The sequence below is a fragment of the Vicugna pacos genome, chromosome 7 (assembly GCF_048564905.1).
Source record: "Vicugna pacos chromosome 7, VicPac4, whole genome shotgun sequence".
Lineage (NCBI taxonomy): Eukaryota > Metazoa > Chordata > Mammalia > Artiodactyla > Camelidae > Vicugna > Vicugna pacos.
The window spans coordinates 76,912,666-76,937,183 of record NC_132993.1 but is presented as its reverse complement, the minus strand read 5'-3'; the positions used below and the strand labels follow the sequence as shown (position 1 = coordinate 76,937,183).

Sequence of the window (24,518 nt, the reverse complement as noted above, 5' to 3'; positions counted from 1 at the left end):
TGACATGGTGGCCAACAATGGCTTCATGTTTCTTTCTTACCTCCTCCCAGCTTAGCAGCCTCAGCAGAAAAAAGAGTAATTCCCTAGAGCTACAGCTCAAGTCCCAGGGATAGCTCTCGTTGGTCCACCTTGGGATATGTATCCATCCCTGAACTAATCACTGGGGCTGGGGAGAAGCAGCAATCTGATCGCCTGGCCTGGGTCGTGTGCTCAGCTTTGGATCTAGGACACGATGTCAGTACCACCAGAACACAAGGCTTAACTGTAGAAAATGGTCATTACTGGAGGGATTTTGAACAGGCAGCTACAACAGATACCACCTCAGCCCCAAACAAAACAATTGAGTCCAACCTCTCTATAGTAATGATCCTTGAACTCCTGACATGAACCTCCTATAGCTGCCTTGAATGCTGAATGAATTTCTGATCCTAATATCCATGAAACCTACATATACTTTCATGATGAGTTTATCAATCAAGGTTCATATTTACAAACAACAAAACTCACTCTAGTTTTTTGTTAGCCTTGTGTTCTCATGGTACTGACATTGTGCCCTAGAGCTGAGTACATGTCCCACCCAGGTCAGGCCAATCAGATTGCTACTTCTCCCCAGCCTCAGTGATTGGTTCAGGGATGGGTAAAGAAGAAGATTTGTATGAAAAGATATGAGTGGCTCACAGAATCTCTGGCAGAGTTAGGGAGGCAGCTTGAGGCTCTGGGGCCATAAACAATACCCATATCCCCACTGGTCTGGTCACAGGCTTGATTCCACTGCCTTTGGCTTGTGTTACTGGGAGCATCTCTGCCCCTGCTGCCTCTGGGGGAGCTCCACATTCCCCGCCGTGCTCTGCCCCCATTCTCAAGATGCAATCCCATGTAGCAGCGCTTCCTTGCTTTTCACGCTTTACTCAAGTTTCATGTTGTTGCATCCAATTGGCAGAGCCTAGGTCACCTGCCTGTGTCTGAGCTGCAGAGTTGGTCTGGAAAACAGTCCTGATCTACACCCTGGTGAGGTAATGACACTAACCTGACCAATTTTCCTAATTTAGGCAGGCTATTCAAATGATACTGGTTGGCACCAATATGACCCACACCCACTCCACCTCACTCCAAATAGTCAGGTCTTCTGTAGCTTCTGCGTTCTGGAGAGATCAAGAAATTGGGGCAAGGCTCCTTATTTCCACATGTACCTTCCCAATAAATCTGTGAGTCGCTAATCTTTGCAACCAATGGACCCAGTTAACACAGGTAATTTGGCCAGTGTAATTCAGGTAGAATGGATCACAGAAGCTGATGGTTTCTTCTTCCAAAGGACAGGCTTCAGGGAGTCTCTTGAGGGTGTCTATAAAGCATGGCCATGTGGAACCCTCCAGGAGTGCCAACCCACAGACACTTGGTAGGCCTTTTTACAGAGCGTTACAAGTGCCATGCTGGGCTACTACTTAACCACAGACCATCCCCAGCCATTGACAAGAAGCTAAGTTGCCAGGCAAGGGTCTTCCTGGTCTGATAAATTCCCCTCAGAGTCTGGAATCCTACAGGAGCACTTGCCAGGAGATTGGTATCTGACCTCCCTCCTGTGTGCCACCCCACCCACCTCCCTGTCCCTGCCACTGCCCAATCAGGAGTTTAAGTCATTCAATTAAGAAATAGTTTTTGAGTATCAACCATGTCCCAGGCATTGTACTAACACAGGACATACAGGGAGCCTTCAGACGAGTGGATTAACCAAAGCTTAAATGGTGGGAGGGGAGGCAAGGAAAGGAAGGAAAATTTTCAAGCACCATTATCCGGAAAGATATGTATAGTTTTCATTTTTCAGTAGACTTACTGATCAGCATGACAATGGAAGCCAAGGTCTTTGACCTCATAGAGAAGCAGAGTCATATTTTCCAAACACGTAATCTGACAAAGACTGATTGAATTCATTTGTGTAAAAATCTTCTAAAGGTATCACCATTAAATACATTCCATTAGATTTAATAAATGAAAAGAATAAAATCAGAGGAAATAATGACCACTTCTTCAGAAAACCTAGCTGACGCAGTCAGCTGGAAATATGTAACTGGCTATACTAGGAAGTCCAGTCTTTGACCAGTGGCCCCCTACCCCTGGGGGTAGAATTCCTGTAGAAATTTTACATAGTCCACAAAGCGAAATACGGGCTTTGACAGAGAGGGAAAACAGGAAATGTCTGCTCTAGACCCCAAATACTCTCCACCAGACCACAGGCCTCATTTCCACGGAGGCGTCAGTTGCCCACGGAAACCACTAGGTGTCGCTGTGAACCTGCGAGAGTGCGGCCTCACGCTGCGGGCCCACATCAGCTGGGTCTGTTTTCAATCAACACGTTATCAGTTTTTCTCCCCGAGGCCCCAGGGGTGTGCTAGGAATTTTTATTTCTTGAGAAATCCTCTGATTCAGCTGCCCTTTGTTGGCCCTTCTTGAAAGAATGAAGGCTATGCTTGCTCTACCAGCTTCCGAGGCAAGGGGCTCCCTGGCAAGGGTCCTCAGGCCACCAGCCACAGTGCCACCCCTCTCTGCTCCTCATCGCTTGCTTCCGCCTGTTGCCCCCCCCCTTCCCTTTTTGCCTCTTCACTCTCTTTTTTATCTTTCTCTCCTGGTGCCCAGTGACACTAATGAGCTCCCAGATGCTCTGTGCAAAAGGCCCCCATCCTGGAAGACTCCTAGAAGCCCTGGTGAATTTCAAGGCACTCAAACCAGCTCCAGCATAAACGAGCTTGTACATTTCATCCTCACCTTCCCCTTTTGATTCTACTCCCAGCCTTGACCCTTCTTCCAAAGCAACCCCCAGATTAAGGCAGTGCTAGGTTGGGAGCAACCAGAGGCTAAGCCGTCTTACCAGAAATTCCAGACCCTAGTCCTGGTATGAAGGGGCTTAGAAGCCACACCAGCTTTCAGACTCTGCCTCCCTCTGTCACTTACTAGCTGTCAGAAGTTTGGGAGGTTATTCACCCTTTCTGATCCTCAATTCTGCATAGCTAAATTAGACAGTATCTCCGGAGATTAAATAAAATTATGAATACAAAGGGCCCCACGGGATCTTGCACGTTGCAAGCATTCTATAAATGCAGAGTGATTTTAAATCTTACTGCATGACACTTACATAGATACATCAGCACGCACTCAACCAAACAAAGGCACAGAATTTGGGACCATCATTTTCCAGAATCTGTGGCAAGATGATGTGTTAAAGGAACCATATCCAGAAACGTCAAGCACCACAGCTGATTCTCACCCTCTGTGCTTAAGTCAACAGTGATAAAGTTGTTCTGAGCCAAGCTGGGAGCTGTCTTCCTCGGTAGCCACAGCTTGTTTGGCAAAATGCCCTGATCCTTTCCTGGGGGCTTTCGGGAAAAGGCCGCTTTTGGGTGGGGCAGGCCTCTCACTCCCTCCTAAAGAAGGTTATGTAGAGTACTCCTGGTTTCTAGCGACCACATGGCTGCTGTGGGTTTTTGTGGGTGGCCACAAGGCAGAATCCTGACCGTGGGTGTCCTGAGGCTGCCCTCTGCAGGGCCTGAGGCCACATACTCTGGAAAGCTTGGGGAAAGGTAGAAAGAAGGAGGGCCAGTCGTTTACCCGAGCGTTCCTGGACCCCTCAGAGGAAGCCAAGTGGCAAAGGGAGCCGCTCCTGGCCAACATGAGGAACTGCAGCCCTTTCCCCTTGGGGAGCGGGGGCCTGTTTCTGAGTGACCTAGATCTTGATTTTACGTCTTTGGAAGGCACTTGAATACTTATAGCCAAGATGAGACGGCTTCTCTTGAGCAGCAGACAGGTGGGGAATATGTGCAGAACCGAGAAAAGAGTAGACTGTGCCTTTCACACAGCCCGAAGCCACAGGAGCTGGGCTTGCAGGGCTGCGGGAGGCCAGCAGCTCTTTCAGATCCCAGCCCAAGCCAGCAGGAGAGGATGCTCTCAGAGCATGTCTGCTGGTCCAGAAGCCAGGATTGATGCTGCATATGTGAGGGTTTGATTTCTGCAGCTGTGAGAAGCCTTGGACTTCCAGGGAAGATACACTCTGTCAGATGATCCGTCTGAGGGTTCAGTGGTCTGAGTTTTCCCTACCAGAACACAAATTGAAGGTGATAACTGAGCCCTTTGGCATAGGCTTGGAGGAGTTGGTTGGTGTCCTGGCTCTTTGTGACCTCTGGGCAAGTTTCCTTATCTCTCCACCCCTCAGCTTTCTTATCTCTAAAAATACAGCTAACCAGACCATCCTCAAAAGAATGGTGTGAGGATTTGGAGATTGTGTAGCTAGTGAGCCCCGCACATACTAGACACACAATTGCAATCCTGAGGCTTGTGGAGACCTACTTGCAGACCACTCAGGTGCAGAGGAAGGTCAGTGAGTTCGACCAGCACTCCAGGCTGCACAGTCTCCTCATGCCAGAGTTTGAAAGAGTCTGGGAAGGGCTGAATGCCTACCACCCCCACAACCAGGGCTGAGGGCACCTCTTGTCTGTTTTAAAAGTTTGTGAAAGCCTTGTGGATTGCTGGTGAGAATGTAAAATGGTGCAGACACTTTGAGAAACAAGTGTCTAGCCGTGATCGTATAGTGGTTAGTACTCTGCGTTGTGAGAAACAAGTGTCTGTCTCTCAGAAAAGTAAATATAGAATTAACATATGACCCAGCATTTCCACTCCTAGGTATGTACCCAGAGAAATTACAACATGTATCCACACAAGAACTTTTACACTGATGTTCATTGCAGCATTATTCGTAATAGCCAAAAGGTGGAAATAACCCAAATATCCATCAACTGATGAGTAGATGAAGTGTGGTATTCTCATGCAGTAGAACATTATTCAGCTATAGAAAGAAATAAAGTACTGATATCTGCTACAATGTAGATGATTCTTGAAAACTTGCTAAGTGAAATAAGCCAGACACAAAAGGACAATATTATTTAATTCTATTTATATGAAATATCTGTAGAGATAGTTGACTAGTGGGTGCTAGGGCTTGGGAATGGTGAATGACTATTAATGGGTATGGGGTTTATTGTGGTGGTGATAAAAGTGTTTTAGAGTTACGTAGTGGTGATAGTTGCACAGATCTGTGAATATACTTTAAAACACTGAACTTAAATGGTATGTGATCTGTCAGAATGGCCATCATTAAAAAGTCCACAAACGATAAATGTTGGAGAGGGTGTGCAGAAAAGGGGGCCCTCCTACTCTGTTGGTGGGAATGTAATTTGGTGCAGCCACTATGGAAAACAGCATGGAGATTCCTTTAAAAAATAAAAATAGAGCTACCATATGATCTAGCAATCCCATTCCTGGGCATGTATCCAGAGAAAACTCTAATTTGAAAAGATACACGCACCTCAATGTTCACAACAGCACTACTTACAATAGACAAGATATGGAAGCAACCTAAATGTCCATTGACAGATGAATGGCTAAAGAAGAAGTGGTATATTTATACAATAGAATACTACTCAGCCATAAAACAGAATGAAATAATGCCATTTGCAGCCACATGGATGGACCTAGAGATTATCATACTAAGGGAAATAAGTCAGACAGAGAAAGGCAAATATCATATACCATTTATATGTGGAATCTAAAAAATGATACAAATGAACTTGTTTACAAAACAGAAAGAGACTCAGACATAGAAAATAAATTTATGGTTACCAAAGGGAAAAGGGCGGGAGGAGGGATAAATTAGGAGTTTGGGATCCAGGTACTAACTACTACAAATAAACTAGATAAACAACAAGGTCATGATGCATAGCACAGGGAACTATATTTAATAGCTTGTAATAACCTATCATGAAAAAGAATATATATATACACATAACTGAATCATTTTTCTATACACCAGAAACTAACACATTGTAAATCAACGATACTTTAATAAGAAAATGGTATGTGAATTAAATCACAATACAAATAAAATTGTTACCAGAAAAAAAAAAGGGCCGCTTAGCACACCAGCTGGAGGGTGTTCTGACTGCGGATGCACAAATGAGATGGGCCGTGCAGGGAGTGGAGCTCTTGTGAGCCTCACCTATAAATCAGATTAACCAGTTTCCCTCCCTCAGCTGTGCCTGGTCCTGACCGGGCTGCAGCCGCTGCAGACTGTTTCTGAATACCTCAGGAATCACAGGGCTTCTGAGCATGCTGGGACCCTGAGCATGGGTGCTCTTGTCCGAGCACTGGGCCAGCCTCGCCTAGATGCACTTAGCATCATAAGGCTAGGTGCAAAGCTCATAAGCATGCTTTGCCCTGGTCTTACAAAGCAAGGATCACATTCTCCAAACCAAACATCAGGACTGATGACTGTGGTTGGTACTCATGGAAATGGTAGACTATATCGTTTTACGTAGCAGCTGTCTCCAAAAATTGGATCATCGGGCTTCAGTTTTCCAGGACGCACTCGCCTCCCTTTTCACCTCTTAACAAATGGGTTTCCTAAGAACTTAAACTCTCTGGGAGCCACAGACCACAATTTTTTCGTGCAACTCAGGTCTCTCATTGAAAGGCATTTAAATGGAAGTGAACTTTTTCAGACAGAGAGCTGAAGGAATGCAAGCTCAGGATGAATGAGGTACCTGCAACCTTTTCCACAGCAGGGCATGGAATCTGCACCCAGAAAACACCGTCCAGGCCTGTTTGCTTTGCTTCCCCAAAGCCTGTTTGGAATCTTGACGGGATTCAGTTCAATGCAGCAGAAACACAGAGGGCTTCCTCCCCAACACACACACACACACACACACACACCCACACACCCCACCATCCCTAATAGCAAGAGCAATGGATTTCACAGACTAGGCAGGGGGAGTGTCCTTCAAAGTGCTGTTTGTGTTACCTGAAATAGCTGTGTCTGGTAGCTTCCACTGAGGGGTGGCTAAATCCTTCTGGGGCACCTTTATCTAATGTGGGAGTAGGGCCTGGGAAAACTCAGGGCTTCTTTTGTAGCTGGGTCTCTCCTTCTAAAAGGTCCTGCAAGGTTTCCATTTGCCCACCCTCCTCCATCTCCGCCACCCTGGACCACGCCAGCACCACCTCATATCTGGATTAGTCCAATAGCCACCTTGTTGGTCTCTTTACTTCCACCCCTGCTCCCGGCCGCCCTGAAGTCTATTCTCAAATCAGCACTCAGAGAGATGCTCTTAAAACAGAAAATAGGTCACTGCCCAAACCTAGCGACGTCTCCCCTTCACAGGCAGAGTAAGAGCCAAAGTCCTTACCATGGTTTACAAAGGCCTACAAGATGAGCGTTCCATCCTCCACCCCCTCACCGTACACGTCCACAGACTACACATCCCCAACCACCCCTGCCACCCGATACACACCCACGTCCCCACACACACCTGGGCGAAGACGTCTCCTCCTGTCCTCACACTCATCACTCTGTTCCTCCTGCTGATCCTCAACCTGGCCTTGCCTTCGCACTCTCTGCCTGGGGGCTGTTTCCCCACTTCCACTGCTTGACTTCACCTTATCATGGGGTCTTCCTTGATCACCCTATTTAAAGTGGCCACCCCCACCCTGCATATCCCTGACCCTGTTCATTGTTCTCAACAGCATTTACCACCCTTAACACATCAATACATACATAGGAGATATATATACATATGGTATATGCATATATGAGATGTGTGTACATATGATATATATACACACACATATATAATTCATTTATCTATCACTCCTGTGGAAATATACAAAGGCCAACCATATGAAAGAAGCAAAGTGTATTTATTCATACCTTACTATAGCAAGCAAGTCAGCCACCATCACTCCCATTTTGGCAGAGACTCCAAGGCAGACAGGGGTGGGAAAGCTTTGTATCGGAACAAAGGGGAGGAGGCTCGCGTGCTCTGCTTGGAGGCGGTGGGCAGGAGGGAAGCTGCAGGTGGGCTCCCAGAGGGGGTGCATACAATGCTAGGTATTTTACCTTCTCTTGTTGGTCCTAGATTGGAAGCAGGGATAAGAATTAGGGAAGCTGCCTATTACTAATCAAGTCCTGGCCATTTGGGGCTGATTGTTACAGAAGTTATTGTTTAGCTTCCTGGATTGTTACTAGAAACAGCAATGCAGCTTCCTGCAACTCTGACTGACTGACAGCAGCCTGGCTTCCTGGGCTGTTTATTGTAAGATAAGGGGGTTGGTTTCCCAGGCAGGTTGCTGCAGGTTGTAGGTGCGAGTTCTCTTTTTATATATGGTCCTGCCATCGTCCGTTTGTATATTCGGCCTCACATCCCTCACTAGGATGTGAACACTAAGAACATTGTTTTATTTACTGCTCTATCCCTAGAGCCTAGAACAGCACCTGGGACCTAGTACGTAGTCAGTAACTGTTTGTTGTTGATCACGATATCTGTCTAGATCTAATTAGAAATGCTGCAACTCTGCTACATGACTTGGGTAGAAAACCACCTGCCAGCTTGCTTAATTCAACCCAGTTCTACAGATGTTTGTTGAGTGCTTGCTGCACACCCAGGAGGCTCCGTGTAGGGCTGGTGTTATGCACTCCAGGTTACACCGAACAAGCATTGGCCGAAAATTGATTGACAAACAGGATCCTGAGCCTTGAGCCTTTTGAGCTCATAGCCAGCTTTACAACCCCTTCAGTGTTCAGGTCTTCTATCACCCTTCCAGAGATGGCTGTGGCCCACATCTGCTTTCTCCATCACTCACCAACTCTGACACTCATCTGCTTCTCATACAGGACCTAGGGGGTGGTTGGTTGTCTTTTCAAAGAGCTGGTTATCTTCCCAGTTGGATTTTTCCTCTAGAGTGGGAGCCACATCTCACCCCCAATACAGGTGATGCATCGTTGGTTCTCAGCAATCTGGGTCTCTCCCCGACCCCCTACCCCATCCTATGTTTGATGTTTTCCCTGAGCTCCAGATCAAATGTCTCAGAGGCCTCAGGAAACTTCCACCTTCTACCCACAGAAGTCACAGCTGGCTCAGAGCTGCCATTCAGAGATTATAAGCAGTATACTGACCAGGTAACCCCTGGGGTCCCTAGTTGGGCGTCTCAACTATTTTCTGACAAGGGCTCCCCACTAAGTTTAAAAAAAACATTGAAGTGGTTCTGAAATATCTGTTTTTCCAGTAAAGGAGATTCCCAGCTTGGAGTAATTTATCTTTCAGATAGAACACTCAAGGAACCAAGAAACAAATAGGCCAGGATGGACGTGGAAAAAGAAGTTTTGGGGACGGCGTGTCTGAAGGCTGCCTTTGGCCCCAGCAGACAGAATGTAAGCTCCTCAGGGGCAGGGATCTGGGGCTGCTGTGTTTAGGGATGAGCCAGCACCCGGCACCTGGGAGTCACTCCACAAACATTTATTGAATGAGTGGGAGGTATAAACACACACAGCACGTTTGAATTGAGAAGCGCCAAGTTTCAACAGCCATCATGTTCTAGATTCTCTCACTTGGTTGCTTTAATCTTCTCAGCCATCATAAAACACATGACCTGAAAAGGCAAACGACAGAATGACAGATGTGAAAAAGGGCTCTAAGGAGTGAGTTTCTGTTCACGAGCCACACATACCTTTAACACAGGTGGACAGCCATGTGGACCCTGCTTCCTACTGAGTACGAGGAAAGCTCGAACCTCAGAATTCACCACGGCTTCCACATCCCTCCTTATCCCTCCGTGGTCTGATCCCTGCGCATCTTTGCCTCAATTTTCAATGACTCAGAATCAGGCAAGACAACATTAGCTCCAATAAATTCATACGTGCTTAAGGCCTTGGGAGAGAACTGTGAGAAAACGTTTACAAGGTCCACAATGGTCTCTGGCTTCATTTTATTGAGATAATTTTTTTTTCAAACCTGGTAAATGTTAGAAACCAAATGGCCTCAGCCCTGGATTTGCGACTTTTGATTTCCCCTAATCAAATAGTCAAATATGCAGAAGAAAAGGCCGTTTCCCTGGGTGGAAGCTTCCTGGATCACTCCTGGCCCACATCTTGGGTTCCTCGGGGTTCACATTTTGGGGTTTGGAAGACAGACAGCTCTCCCTCCTCGTCACCAGGGAAAGAAGTGTCTCTTCAAGCAGATCCTAGCCTCCGGGAAGTCCCTCCCTGTGCCTAACTGAAATCTCTTCTCCTGGCCGAGAAGTACATCCCCTCCTGCCCTGTCATCACTGGAGAAGGGAGAACAGCTGCTCACCGCCCCCCTTTTAATCATCCTTAATGGGCTCATAAACAGTTATTAGGCACCCCCTTCAGCCTTCTCTGAACCTCATTTTATTTGCATTGAGGCTGAGAGCTTCTGAGGAAGGCATTTGACTCGTGGCTCCACAGACGCATGGCATCTTAAATGGGGAATCAGCCACTTCACCCACTTAACCTCCACAAATGAGCAGCTCTGCCTTCTTTTGCAAAATTTAAACCTATTCAGGGGAGTTCCCTGGCAACCAACCCTTATTAATAAATCATGCCTGCTCCAGGCCAGGCCAGGGCATTTTTTTAAATGCTTGTTTTTCTTGAGACATCACACAGGCACACAATACACCAGCAGCTGCTCCCTCCCAAGTTCTGCCCTTGCAGACCATCCTGGGCCTGTGGGTTCTCATCTGGCTCCCCACCTGGGAAAGGGGGTGATGCTTCTGTAGACTCTTGCCTGGTCCTTTCTTGTGGTTACTGGACTAGGGCCAGCTGGGGAGCAGGGCATGGAGCTAAGGTGAGAATGGCTCAGCCTCCACCAGGCAAACCCTGCCAAGTCCCGTTTCCTGTTCCATGGTGGTGCAGTTTATTTTCAGTTCATTGCTCACGCCCACAGATTAAAGTCCTAGTCATATGGATAGGGCTTCCCACTGTGTTTTCACTCGCTGTGGTTTCCCCCGTCATAGGGGAAAGGGAAGGAGCAGGGTGGGTACATTACAGGGATGGTGTTGTTTTAGCTTAGAGAGAAAGAATGACTTTATTTCAAGAGGACTTTAAACCAGATGGCTAAAATTAAAAGGATGACAACAACAAGTGTTGGCAAGGGAGTAAAGCAGTTGGAACTCTGCATCACTGCTGGTGGAAGTGGAAATTGGAGCCACCAACTTCGGAATTCTCAGCAGATTCCAGCAATGGCTCTGGCAATCCCCCTCCTAGGAATATACTCAGAAGAAACGAGTGTTTATGCTACCAAAAGACACGTACAAGGATGTTCACAGTGCCATAATTTACAACAGTGACAAGCTGGGAGCAGCCACTCCGCCGCCCCAGTATGGAACACATAAATGATGTGTGGTAGATTCCCACAATGGGATAAGACACAGAGTGAAGAGCCCTGGACGTCTGGTCTACAGTCCAACTGGATGAATCTCCCAGACATTATGCTGAGCAAAAAGACCCAGATACAAAAAAGTACATTTTGTGGAATCCCATTTATATGAAATTCATAATCCAAGGCGAAAACGACCAGAATAGTGGTTGCCTCTGGGAAGAGTCTGCACAGGATGGAGCTGAATGCCTTAGTTCTGTGCTCTTTACTGCATATCAGTTTCACCTTAATGAGAAAGAAAAGTATCTTGTGTGTTTTCTTCTTCCCAGATGAAAACTCATTATTTATTCATCCTTTTCTCCCCACTGCTCTGCTTCTTTTGAAAAGGATTTGAGGTGACTGACAATGGTGTGTGGTGTTGAATTGTATTTATAGGTGAAGGAATCTGGGTGACACTGAAATAAAGGCAGGAAAATAAGGTGAAACCAGGTGCCAGAATTGAGTCAGGAGCCCCCATGCACTTGCTAGGGGTGAACAGAATGGAGCTTCCCAGCAGTCAATGTGAAGAAGAAACACCATTCTGCTTCCGCAAGTTCACAAATAGTCCAGCTGATCAGGCGCACAGAGACCTGAGTAAAATTTCTCCTATGCCATCTCAGAAAAAGGCAACTCTGCGATTCAACCTCTTTCTGTTTAATTTAAACTTTGTCAAACATTCCACCTAGAACCCTGGAAAATCTCCCACGTTTTCAACCCTCCGCCCCCCACGCTCCCTCCTGCAGAGAGTAGGTGAGGCAGCATCCCAGATGGTCAAGCGCCCCCCCGGTGCTGTGTGGTAGGTCCGGCAACCAGATACGATTCACTTTCCTGGGTGCGGTTTGGGGGATGTCTGGCTGGTAAGGACTAGGTTTCTGTCCTTTGGGGTGTTCAGCCTACCATCCTGGTTCCTGGAGCCCAGACCTGCGTCTTCAGCCCACCCTTGGCCGCTCAGCCCAGCTCCTTCTTCGTCGATGCTCCTCGGTGTCCCCGTCCCGACCCCAGCGACAGGTCTTCTTGGAGCAGCTCCCCGGGGGCTGGCCTCTTTCCATTTTGGCATTTGGGTTGAGGGATCTTTCCACTTTCTGGCTCCAGTTTTTGAGTTGAATTCATAGATTCTCCCGGTAACTAGGGGAAAAAAATACAACCACTATATAAACAAAGGAATCCAAACCAGGCTCTGCTCGCCCAACTCAGCCCCGCTCTCTTCTCACCCCCAGGGAAAGAGGAAGCAGCTGGAAAGATAGAAAGCCGAAAAAAGATGTGAAAATCAGTCTTCACCAGCCTGCCCTTTCTGCAGCCCTGAGCACACAGGTAGCACGCATCCCTGGAAAGAAAGGTTTAAGAGAGGCTCCTGGTCACCTCAATGGCCAGATTAGAGGCCACATAAGTCTTGAACTCAATGTGAGCTTCGGATAAATTTGGTTCAGTTTCTAACAGGGTTTACTCATTATGTTTTGATTTGTCTGTTTAAAAAAAAGCTCTGAATCCCTGATAGAAACAGGAATTCACCGAGGGAGGAGGAAAAGACTTTGATTTTTTTATATTATGTTAGCAGAGATTTGCAGACACAGATACACCCATCTGGCCCTAGTGGGGACGAGGCAAGGGAGCCGTTTCGACTGTGTCGGAGCCAGCAGCGCTAATTGATGTTTGTTCACATTAGTCCAGTTGGCTCCTTCCTCCCCTTTTTCCTTCTCTCAAACACACAGGCGCAGGAGAACCGCCTCAGTCCTCCCTGGCTTTTGCCCCAGAAGATCTAGTTTCTGGCGTGTTCCTGCTCCTGCCATTTCCATAGAGCCTGAGTGGCCTCTCAGGCAGAGGATCCCACCAGCACTTATGCAAATGTGGGCACATTATGGTAACAAGTACCTAATAATAGAGGGAAATTGAATTCCAGCAGCAGCAGCAGCCTCTCCTGGAGAGGAGCCATCCTCCTTCCGAGGAGGACCGTTCGTATGTGAGGGTGGCAGGGAGCCAGCACACTTGCTTCCCGATTTTGGTTTCCTTCCCTTTATTCACGTCTATAATTGAGCCTTTGTAAGCAAAGGGATGTGGGTAAAGGAGCTAAATTTGGAGCTGATTTCACAGGGGTGATGAGAGCTCTGGAGGCCAGTTCTACCTTATGTTCATCTTGCCGACCAAGAAGAAATTCTTGGCCCTGATCTAGGAAGAAAAGAAGCCAAGCTTGCCATTTCTCCATCTCTCTCACTCCCCATAAGATGTGTTAGAAGCATTCAGAAAGGATGGGGCGGCGGGGGGGGGGGGGGCGTTGAGTCCAAGTGAGCAGGAAAAAAAAAAGTGGGTTGTTGAATCCACCAATTCCCTGAATTGGTTTGAGACTTAGGAAGGGAGTCTGGACAGTGGTGTGGTCCATGAGTGGGAGCCTTTAGGTGGAAACCTTCTGAGGCCGCCCACGTGATCACATGCATCTGCAAGCCAGCTCTGTTCCAAGCTGATCCACGTTGTCGTGCAGTGTAGGTCAGCACTGCATAGGCATCACTACCAGATGGATGGAAAGACTGAACAGGACACTGGATAGGGTCCCTAGGACTCCACTGGCCTGGAATATGAACAATGCCCTTATGGGTGGCACTGCTTCATTACCTGGGTCTCTGGCTTCTCCATCAAAGACAGTGTTCATCTGGATCATTTCCTGAGGAGAGGAAAGAGACAACTCCAAGCACAACCCTATACTCCCCCACCCCCAGGCAAGGCTGCTCTTCCTCACAGTCAGGTCCCTGACCCTGGGCCTTCCTGACATTTGTTCAATAGGTGCTGTGCTAGGTCCTGGGGTCACAGTGGTGGACAATGCAGAGTGGTTCCTGCCTGCACAAAGCTTGCAATCAAGCAGGAGGTACTGACAAAAAGTCCCTGCAGTAGAGACTGATAAAGGCTCTGATGGGGGAATATAGGATGCTAGGGGGATGTGGGGGATAGGAAGAGGACATTTTATCAGACTTGAGGTGTAGGAAAGCATCCTGAGTAAATACTCCCTAAGACGCACAGAAGGCCATGCAACTCAGGCCAAGATCCACATTGTCTAAGGCATCTGCCAGGCAGGCGTTCCTTGCAGGGCAAGCACAGATGAGCCCCCACATGCTCCTACCCCGGTCTAGGCCAATGTGGTGCTGCATCTGAGCCTGGCCTGCCTTACCTAAGCCCGGTGCTTCACACCTTTTCTTCCCCGATCTCTGTGCCACCCCCCGGGACCTGACCTCTGCCCCCTGGCAACACCCCCTTCCCTCCAATGATGCAGGGGTTAGGGGAGATCTTGGGGTGGGGGGCTTCACCTTCAAGTTCCATCACTTCCCAGTGGGTGGATCAGATTCAGAAAAGAAAAACTAGGTCAAGTGAGGAGGTAACTTGCCAGCTATCCTGTAACACTTTGCATTTGTGTGACACTGAACAATTTTCCAAGTATTTCCCCACCTGTTATCTCAGGGCAGGTATTCCCACTCTCAAGTCACAGATGAGGAATCCAAAGCTTAAAGAGGCCAAGGGGGTCCCTGAGGTCAAGGTCGTATGGCCAAGAGGAGAGAGCCAGCCCCAGCCACACACAGGGCTCCTTCTCCATCACTTTTCCACAAGGTTGTGAAAAAGCCAAGCAAAAATAAATCCCATTGAAGGCTGAAGCACCCATTCTGGCCTTAAAGCTCCTCTCCCCCACCTCACTCTCCTGGAGAAGTGGTGTAGATAATAAACACCACTATTCAATATTTATGAAATCCACTTCTCCTGCAAATATATCAGCAGACAGGTTCAGTGGAGGGAACAAATTCTATCAGGAGCTCGTCACACAGCAATCTGTTCCAGTGGCCAGATACAAGCATCTCCCTGAATGATAAACACCCCCATGAGGTGGTGGCAGGGCTGCCTGGCGGGGGCTTGGGACCTCTCCACCCTACCCGACCCCCACCCCCTCCAGGTGCCTGGGGCTAGCCACCCTTACCACCACAGCCTCTCTCTCTGTGTCCTTCATCTCTGCAGAGAAGAGAACAGACAGAAGTTAAGCTTCTTGGACACTCAATTGACCTTAAAATTCTACCCCCACAATGAGATCTTTCTTAAACAGGCTTTGAGCTTGGTATTGCAGGCGCAGCAAAGAATTTTCTGTCTGTAGACGTGTTTGTTGACAGCCTTGCATCTTCTCAGAAAAATACACATACATAATACACAATTTTAAAAAACTTTTGTATTTTTTCCCTGATTATTGTTATTACTGGAAATTAGCTTTTCATTGGTTCTATAGGTAAAATGGAAAAGATGGAGTTGCTACATTTTTTTGTAATGTGGATATTCTTTCCATCCATTCTTTATACCATTTTTAAAAAGTAACTAAGGTGAGAGACAGTTTGTGAAAAATCTCATTTATTAAAATGATCTCATTCAATATGATCGATAACAATTGGAATCAAAATTCTAACTCTGCTTAGCCACGTGCATGTCTCTCACACGCACACCTATGGCTGGAGTGATCAGAGCAATCATTTTTTAAAAACACTCTTTCCCGTCCTGTCTCTCCCTGTAGCCTGGATTCTCCCTGAGGCCACAGCTGTGGGGGCGGTGGCGACATCTCCTCAGATGGACTTTGCTCTGAAATCACTCAGTTCTCCTGGCCTAGGTGACTGCACTCAGAACCCCCTTTCCAACTAGCCTGACCTAAATAACTTGTGAAAATGATCAAATGCATTATGATCTGAGAGAGGCATCTGTCTAATACAGAGCATTGGCTGTCCTCAGGAAGTGTCAGCCCCTCTTGTGCAGCAGCAAGTAGATTCTGTCTGTGTTTAACTCTCAGAGAATTCTCCATTCCCAACCCACTTGATGGGGAACAGACTTCTAGGTGCTTACGTTGAGCTGATTGGAGGCAATTCTAGGGAGGGAATAGGCAAGACCAAATGAGAGATCTGGGTGGCCAACAGCCCCCCACCCCCTATCCTTGCCTTTCTCCAGCCACAGCTGACCTGTTTCATTCCATCCATGGATGATGTAGCAGAAAACCCACCAAGACAAGACTGCGACCTGATTCTCCTCTGACTTGAAGCCTTTTATGTAGTGCAACAGAGCAAGAAAAAAACAACAGCAACAAACAAAAGGAAGAGGCACCGTACATACCTCCTTTCTTTACCCTATGGGAGGAAAAAGGCATGGACAGAATTAGCCTGAGACATATATCTAGAGGGAACCTTAACTCAAAAAGACACATGTACCCCAATGCTCATAGCAGCACTATGTACAATAGCCAAGACATGGAAACAACCTAAATGTCCATCAACAGATGACTGGATAAAGAAGTTGTGGTGTATTTATACAATGGAATACTACTCAGCCATAAAAAAGAATAAAATAAGGCCTTTGCAGCAACATGGATGGACCTGGAGAATGTCATTCTAAGTAAAGTGAGCCAGAAAGAGAAAGACAAATATCGTATATCACTTATATGAGGAATCTTAAAAAAAAAAAAGACAAACAAACTTATTTATAAAACAGAAACAGACTCACAGATGTAGAAAACAAACTTATGGTTACCAGTCAGGGGAAGGGGGCAGGAAGGGATAAACGGAGAGTTCAAGATTTGCAGATACTCACTAATATATATAAAATAAACAGCAAGTTTATACTATATGGCACAGGGAACTATATCCAATATCTTGTAGTAACTTATGGTGAAAAAGAATATGAAAATGAATATATATATACATATATATATATATATATATGTATATATATATGTTTCTATATGACTGAAGTATTGTGCTGTACACCAGAAACTGACACATCGTAAACTGACTATGCTTCAATAAAAATATTTTTTTTAATTTAAAAAGAATTAGCCTGAGAGCATTCTGCACTGGTACACATGGGACAGCATAGTGGCTTTGGGGCAACTGTGTTCCCCACGATTCAGGGGCTAATTGAAATAGGGGCCAGTGCTGGGGACCCACATGCAGACTGGTCTCCCAGCCCTGCTCCATCACTATTGGTTTGGGACTAAGGAGGCTCTGGGAGTTCAGTAAGTCTGAAAATTACTGCCTTGTAGCACTTCAGGGAATCTATTTCCTCTAACAACACTGACTGAGGGCAAGACAACCCCCATCAGACTGCCCAGCTGTTTCTCCTGACTGGTTTTCCTCCCCCATAGCCAGCTGAGCAGAAGGCTTGGCTCACAGTGGAAAGGTTCAGGAAGATTGGATGACTATCAGTTAAACCCTGGTGTCTTATAACATGAAGAGCTGGACTTGGGCTCTTAAGACCCTTCCCATGATAACCTTGGATTCTATAATTCTGTAACTCTAATTTTATTCTTTGCTATGGGACAAGTGTTAGTTGCCATATGGTACCACAGACTTCCAGAGAGGCCAGGTCTGAGTCTCAATTACTAGCTAGTTTTTCAAGTCAACTGATTGTTGAAAACAATTAATATTTAGAATGTAAACTAAAGCAACCAGGTTCAAGGTGCACATTTAACATTTAACCATAAATTACATGTGAGTTGCAGTACCTATTGGATTACTTCCTTTAAGAACTTCTGCCCAAATCCCATTACAGGGCACCACCATCCTTACAAGCTTAAGCATCACTCTTTCGGAGCCAATTTTTTTTCCAAATCAATCTGGGAGTAGAGTCCAAATAAAAAAGCCTTTTTTAATTTCAGCAGATGCTCAAGGATTTCTTACCTTGAAGTCAAGGTTGCCAATAGCAACGAATGTCCCCGATAAACATGGCAAAATGCAATGCACATCTTTATGCTAATACCTTATACTTTTACACGGTCTTTCATCCATAGATTTAAAATTATTTGACCACACTAGTTAATCTTCAAAATACCTTTAAAAGGCACATGAGTCTTATCACCCCTTCTCTTTGCCAGGGAGAAATTCCAAACTTCAGTTTCCAATACTCCAAGATACTTGGAATCTAGAATCCTGAGCTTACTGGGACTCAGCCGTGGAAAATCATGCAACAAAATTTTTTTTAAAAATAGTGTATTAAGCATCTACTTTACGTCAGGAACGGTGCTAACTGCTTCATTTGCATTTGTTTATTTAATTATTTGGTTTTCAAATAAAGGAATTGAGATTCACAGAGGTTGTCACTTGCCCAAAGCCGCACACCCAGAAAATGATAGAGCCAAGATGTGGACCCCAGCCTTGTCTGCCTCCAAAGCCCAGGCTCAGGACCATCATGTTCTCATTGTAAGAGCTCCTGAGACTCAAGAAACTGGCTCTGGGGAAGCTTGTAACAATTCAGTGCTTTCCTCACTTCACACTAGTCCTCACTTTAGCCAGGAAGAAACACTCGGCAGTGTGTCCCGGTAAGAGGCATATTAGTGAGCAGGTGAGGAGAGGTGATGGGGAAGCAGGCCTGCTTTACAGCCCTTGAGAGGGAGAGATCAGGGCCACGCACGAAAGAACAATGATTACATAGTCACACAAAAGCCCAGTTGAGTCACTGCAGCCAAAAGCTTAATTCCCTTATTAGTTTTTTGTGCTTCCTCTAATTCCATCCCATCCTTTAAATAGTCCACAGATAACAGCACAGCATTTTCTGTTGCTACTCATGACTGGGCTTGTTTCTGAAGCTTTTATCCAGGACAAGGTCATCAAGAGGTGGAAGCCTCAGTTTCACTGAGACCATATCAAGGACAGGGCAGGTGCCAGAGAAAAACCAAAGGAACAGCTTCCTGGCTCAGCAGGTGATGAAGAGGGTACACCAGGATGCCTTCCCCATCACTCCGTTTCCTTCCTTCATTCCAGGCACCCTCTGTACCCTGTAGAGAAATCCTATCTGTCTACCTCTCCTTCTCCTGACATCACCAGAAACAGTGTCCTGGTAAAGGAAGCAGTGGAGGGGCAACTTACAGAGGTTTCTCGTGCTTCTCAGTCTTGCAGGGACAGTGTCTGTGGATGGCTTTGGCCAACAGGACCATCAGGGACACCAGGAGACCCAGAAGCAATATGGAGCCCAGCGTGATGACAAAAGGCACATACCACGCTGATGGAGAATACACGTTCTTCCTCAGGATCCGGTAGGTGATCCTGGGCTTGATGACGGAGAAGGGGAGGGTGAGCGGAGGCTGGGAGTGTCTGACATCAGCACCCCCCACGTCGAGTGTTTGTTCTGCTCTTTGTTCTTGCTCTCTGCATCCGATATCTGTGTGCTCATCATTTTTGCTGCTTCAGCCCATCACCTTGTTTCTAGTCTGGCCTGACATCCATTAGTTCAAAACCCAGAACATGTAGGGAACTGAGAAGCAACTCTAGGCCTAATTTCACTTTCTGTCTTTCTTCTCCTTCCCCAAAGCTGAAAATTCCATTGGCTTTTTTTTTCCTGCCAAATCATGGTATAACCCTGGGACTAATATAGCCATTGTCTCCCACTGGGAAGACATGAGCCACAAAAGTTGTTGTTTTTTAACACTTTGTAGGCTTTTCAGTGTTCACTCACTACAAGCTATATGGCTAGTTGAGTGGGCTGTTATCACAGTGAGACCTCAATGTCAGCATTTGCTTCCTGGAGAGGGAGACAGATAACGAACAGGTTATGGAGATTTCTGGATTGGTGATGTCACAACTGGGTCATGTTGAAAGTGGCAAAAAGTTGGCAATTCCTTATTCGGGGTACCTACCTGCTCCTACCACAACTGAAAGCCCTCAGATTACCTAATGCCTCCACTTACTGGGGTAATCTGGACTCAAGCCCACAGGAGAGGAACATTAACCAGCTTTTGGTAAGACTCTGAGAAGCAGAATTTGACCACCTGTCATTGGTAGCTGTCTGAGGGTCTGATTACTCTGGCATACTACAAGTGTGGGACTGCTGACCAAGGGCACAATTCTACTAGGTGCCGGAAGAAAGGGGACAAAAGAGTCAGCTAGTTCATCCAAGGGGCAGGGGGTGATAATCCTCTTGTCAGATTCCAAGACCCTCCATCTTCATCACACTGATTCTTTTATGGTACCTGCTTATTTTCTCCTACTGTTTACGACAACCTGGTGTCATTTTATTCACTTGCACACCTGTTCGTCATCTGTCTCCCCCTCTAGATTGGAAGCTGTCAAACTGAAGCACACATCAGAATCCCCTGGAAGGCTTATTAAAAACACAGATTGCTGCCTGCTTCCCGCCCCTAGAGTTTCTGATTCAGTAGGTCTGGGGTTGTGGTGGGGATTCCAGGTTTCAACATCCTTCCCAGAGGTCGTAGTGATGATCATGGTTGGATGAAGTATAACTTTCATGTTTGGTGGTTGGGCGGCCAAACCACCCAGATTTGGCGGCGGGGAGGTGGGAGCTCAAGATTTTGCTTTCTGAAAATGTCCAGGTCATGCTGATTCTGTGGGTCTGGGGACCACATTTTGAGAACAACGGCCTCTGTTCTAAGCTCCATGACAGCAGGGATCATTTTTGGCTTATTCACCAAAGCACTTGGCAAATCATAGGTATTAAATCAATACTTGTAGATTGAATGAATGACTTTGTTTGGAATGGAGTTGGGGAGTAGGGTATAGATTGGCACCTAGTGACTCTTCAAAAGTGGAGAAGAGCCTCTTCCGGCTCTCACAGATGTGGACTTGCAGTGGCTCTGAAGAGCAAGCAGAGAAGGGGTTGTGAAGGGGGCAACATGTCCATGAAGACCGGCTCCTGTGCCACAGCACCGTGGCTGGTCCATACCTCATCTACCACAAGCCCAAGTATAGACACATGTCCTTCCTTACCAGAATAGAAAAAGTGAATGTTTCTATACACCCAAGGTCTCACCCAGATATTTTTTTAGCACCCAGTGACTACTCCAGTCCAGCCCATGGTTGGCATTCCTGGCAGCATTCTAACACCTCAACTCTTCAGTCCATCCCACATTTCTCCCAGGTCAAGGGGCTCCATCAATATAAATCACAAGGGGTGTTTCTAGGGAGTCCAGATCCCAACACCCTTACCCTGGGGGTTGTAGTGATGATCGTGGTTGGGTGAGGCACAACACTAATACTCAGTGTCACTGTCCCTGTTTGCACAAGAGCCCCAGCTCTCTTCCTGCTGGACAGCAAGTTGTCATCAGTTATGTAGACAAGTAGTTTGTAGTTCCAGATCTTATCACGCCCACTAGCATAGTCAAAGCGAGTCGCGAGGAGCAGGCTTGTCACGTTGGACCCGGCGTTGGGAGAGAAGGTGAAATGACTGTTGATGTTGCCTATATGAGATGTGATACAAGGATTTGGGGAAAACAAGAAAAGAGTATAAGCAACAAAGGTTTAGGAGAAAATCACATTCAGTCTTTTCCTTAAACATCCACACCTCAGACGTAGATGGTTTCTGCTGTACCAGGTCTGGGGCACTAATAGGATATGGGCCTTGGCTGTGCCAGAGATTTCCTTAGTAAAAAGAGACTTCCTTACAATCAGTGTGGCTGCAACAGAAATGAGTAGAGAAGGGCAGCAGCACACCTGTCCTGGGAGCACGGCCGCCATCCTGCTGAGCGTCAGGCAGGGCATTGTAGGAATCCTGGGGCCGCCCACTCTCACCATCAGCATTAATTCGGTAAAAGTGTGTAACTCACGCTCAGACCAATCAGTGGGCATCAGGAGGGAAGAATGGATCACGTCCCTAGCCATGGGCTGAGATCACTCCATGTCTTTCTTGGAAACTGGCTGTTCCCACTGGTGACGGATGTCCCCCAGAGGAAGGTGTGTCCTGGCTGGGCAGGGACTGCAGTCCTTGTATGCGCCTCCGCCCATCATCGTTGGGGCTGAAAGCACACGGCTTAGGGGGCCTGGAGCAGAGAGGCTGCCCCTCCCCTCAAGCATCCCTTGCTCATTCCTCCAGTGGCTCCAGACTCATTACCGACTGAAAATCAGTAAATGGAGCAGGGGATGATGCAATTTTTACTCCCTTAGCAATGAAGTGCCCCATAAAGGCCTGAGGGTCCTCAGTATGGATTATTTCCATCTCTGGCAACGGCATTCTCCAGGCAGGCTCTGCCCCGGGGTTTTGTGACACAGGCAGCTCGAGAGGCTCCCTGCTGCTCAAGTTCCTGCTCTGCCAGGGCTCAGCAGGCGGCCAAGCTGGATTTTTACTCTTTCACATGAAATTGCTCTGCTTGTTTGGGTTTAAATCTCTGGCCCCGGCACTTCATTACATGAGCTATTTTGGTCTCATTTCCATTGAGGGGTGCTCTTTTTTCCCCCACAATGATATATTTTTAAAGAGAGAAAATGAATGGAGCAGAAGAGAATTCCTGAGGACACGTTTCAAAATGAATTTAATCTATTTAATCTATTATTATCTAGAGAGAGGACTGGAATCCCCTGCCCCCACTACAAGCTTGCGGGAAAAGAGGTGGTGGAGGAGTTGGACTGAAAATGTTTTAACTACACGAATCTGATTCATGGATCCTATGACAGGCTGGGAATTTGTGGTGGTGGTGGGGCACCGTCAATGGGACTCACCCTCCCCTGGGCCTTTGGGCAGCCACTTATGGGAGTCTGGGAAGAGTTAGGTGAGAAGGGGAAGCCGACAGGAGGACTGGGAGGTCAAGGACTCCTCATCCCTGCTTTCCTCATTCAAAATACCCCACCCTGACGCGCTGGGCCCGATGAGTCTGTGAGCATGGACCCACACCCTTCTCCCTAAACAGCTGCGAGGGCCTCCAACACCAAGGGCCTGCAGAAGGGGTCCAGGACACTGGACATCAATGCCATACCTGGGCCAATGGAGTAACGAAAAGACCTGGGGCTGGAATCAAGGTCAGTACACGTCAGCTTGAAATTTTGAATATTTGTGCCAACTTTCAGATCCACTGGAACAGCCAGAAAATAAGAGTTGGGCGTACAAATTGGCTTTTCATCATTTTCTTCAAGGATGTTCACAGTAACCTAGAACAGCAAGAAAGTGGCCTTACTGAAAACTTATCCTTGAGTCCTTACTGTGTGCCAGGCACCGGGCTGTGTGCTTTTGTGGACTAGTGAGGTTTAACCTCACCCAAGAGAGACAATATGATTTTTCCCATTGTACAGATGAGGAAGCAGAGGCTCAGGGAGATTAGGTAATTAACCTAAGGCTAATCGGTGGGTGAGTGGCAGAGCTGAAATTTAAATTCAGGTCTGTCCTACTTCAAGTCCTACGCTATTAACTTCTGTAGTGTGTGTATGTGTGTGTGTGTGTGTATGCACGTGTACATAATATAGGCATACATTCACACACACCTCCACACACATGCACCTAGACACATGGGCTCAACTCCCAGATGATGCTGAGTTGTTTTTTCCAGTAATGATTGATGGTGACCCCTGTGCATCCTTGCTCACTGCCCTCGTGAATTGGAAGTTCCGTCTTTACCTTTGGAAGACAGAGCAATGACTCTCAACCCTGGCTCCGGACCAAATGAATCAGGACCCTAGAGGATGGGACCCAGGTCCGTTTTTTATGTTCCCCAGCTGATTGTAACGTGCAGTCTGGGTTGAAAACCACTGGGAGAGAAGACGACCTGGCTTAGCCGGGGTCTCGTCTGTAACCCGGGCTGTCCGTGTCATAGCACTGCACTGAGCTGTGGCGCTAACTGGCCACAAGCCGGGGCCAGCCTGTTCTCTTTTATCTCTGTCTTTTATGCCGGGTGACTTGGAATATGGACTGGGATGCCTGCCAGCACAGAATCATAGAATGTCAGCCCTGAAAGGGACTTAAGTGATCATCACCCTTTTTAAAGGCTTATGAATTTTGAGTCGTATTCATTTTACCTTTGAAATTTGGGGATTTCAGCTATTTCTGAGCCCAGGAATAAATTGAAATGTTCTCTCTAGTTAGCTCCCAAAGTGGACTCCATTCATCCCTCTCAAAAACCAAGCCTAACAAACACGACAATTATCTTCAACTTAGCACATCTTTTCCTCAGCTAGCAATGCCGAGCCCCACACATCATTAAAAACATCGTCCCACTAATTCAAAGCAAGTCATCAGAGGGACTGGACTATTCAGGCACTGGGCTATGAGGTGACTCTCCGTGTGCATGAGAAAGAAATCAGGGTACAAAGATAAGCATTGCTTAGAACCCCTTGGAAAATCGGGATCAAAACTGAGAAATGAACTCTGCCTCCTGACTCTAAACGGTCATTCTCTCTGTCACACAGGGCTGCCTATCGCTAGCCGAGTTCATTTTGTCTTACGCTTTTTCCCTTTTACTAACTGGAAAGACCACGAAATAGTTTCCTCTTTGTAGCCATCATATTACCCTCAAATAGTGCGAACCACTGGCAGCACAGCCCTGAGAAACCCTGGCTCCTC

General features: G+C 46.9%; 1 protein-coding gene across 1 annotated transcript in view; it reads right to left on the bottom strand.

The window, feature by feature from the left end:
• Positions 1–12,066: 12,066 nt before the first annotated feature.
• Positions 12,067–24,518, bottom strand: part of CDHR3 (cadherin related family member 3) — a 61,192-nt gene continuing 48,740 nt past the window's right edge. The window contains exons 13-19 of the mRNA XM_006198509.4: positions 22,942–23,113; positions 21,182–21,432; positions 19,109–19,290; positions 16,362–16,375; positions 15,196–15,227; positions 13,851–13,899; positions 12,067–12,371 (exon numbers count right to left, since the gene is read on the bottom strand). Of these exons, the coding sequence (XP_006198571.3) occupies positions 12,067–12,371; positions 13,851–13,899; positions 15,196–15,227; positions 16,362–16,375; positions 19,109–19,290; positions 21,182–21,432; positions 22,942–23,113 (1,005 nt within the window). The remainder of the gene's footprint in view (positions 12,372–13,850; positions 13,900–15,195; positions 15,228–16,361; positions 16,376–19,108; positions 19,291–21,181; positions 21,433–22,941; positions 23,114–24,518) is intronic.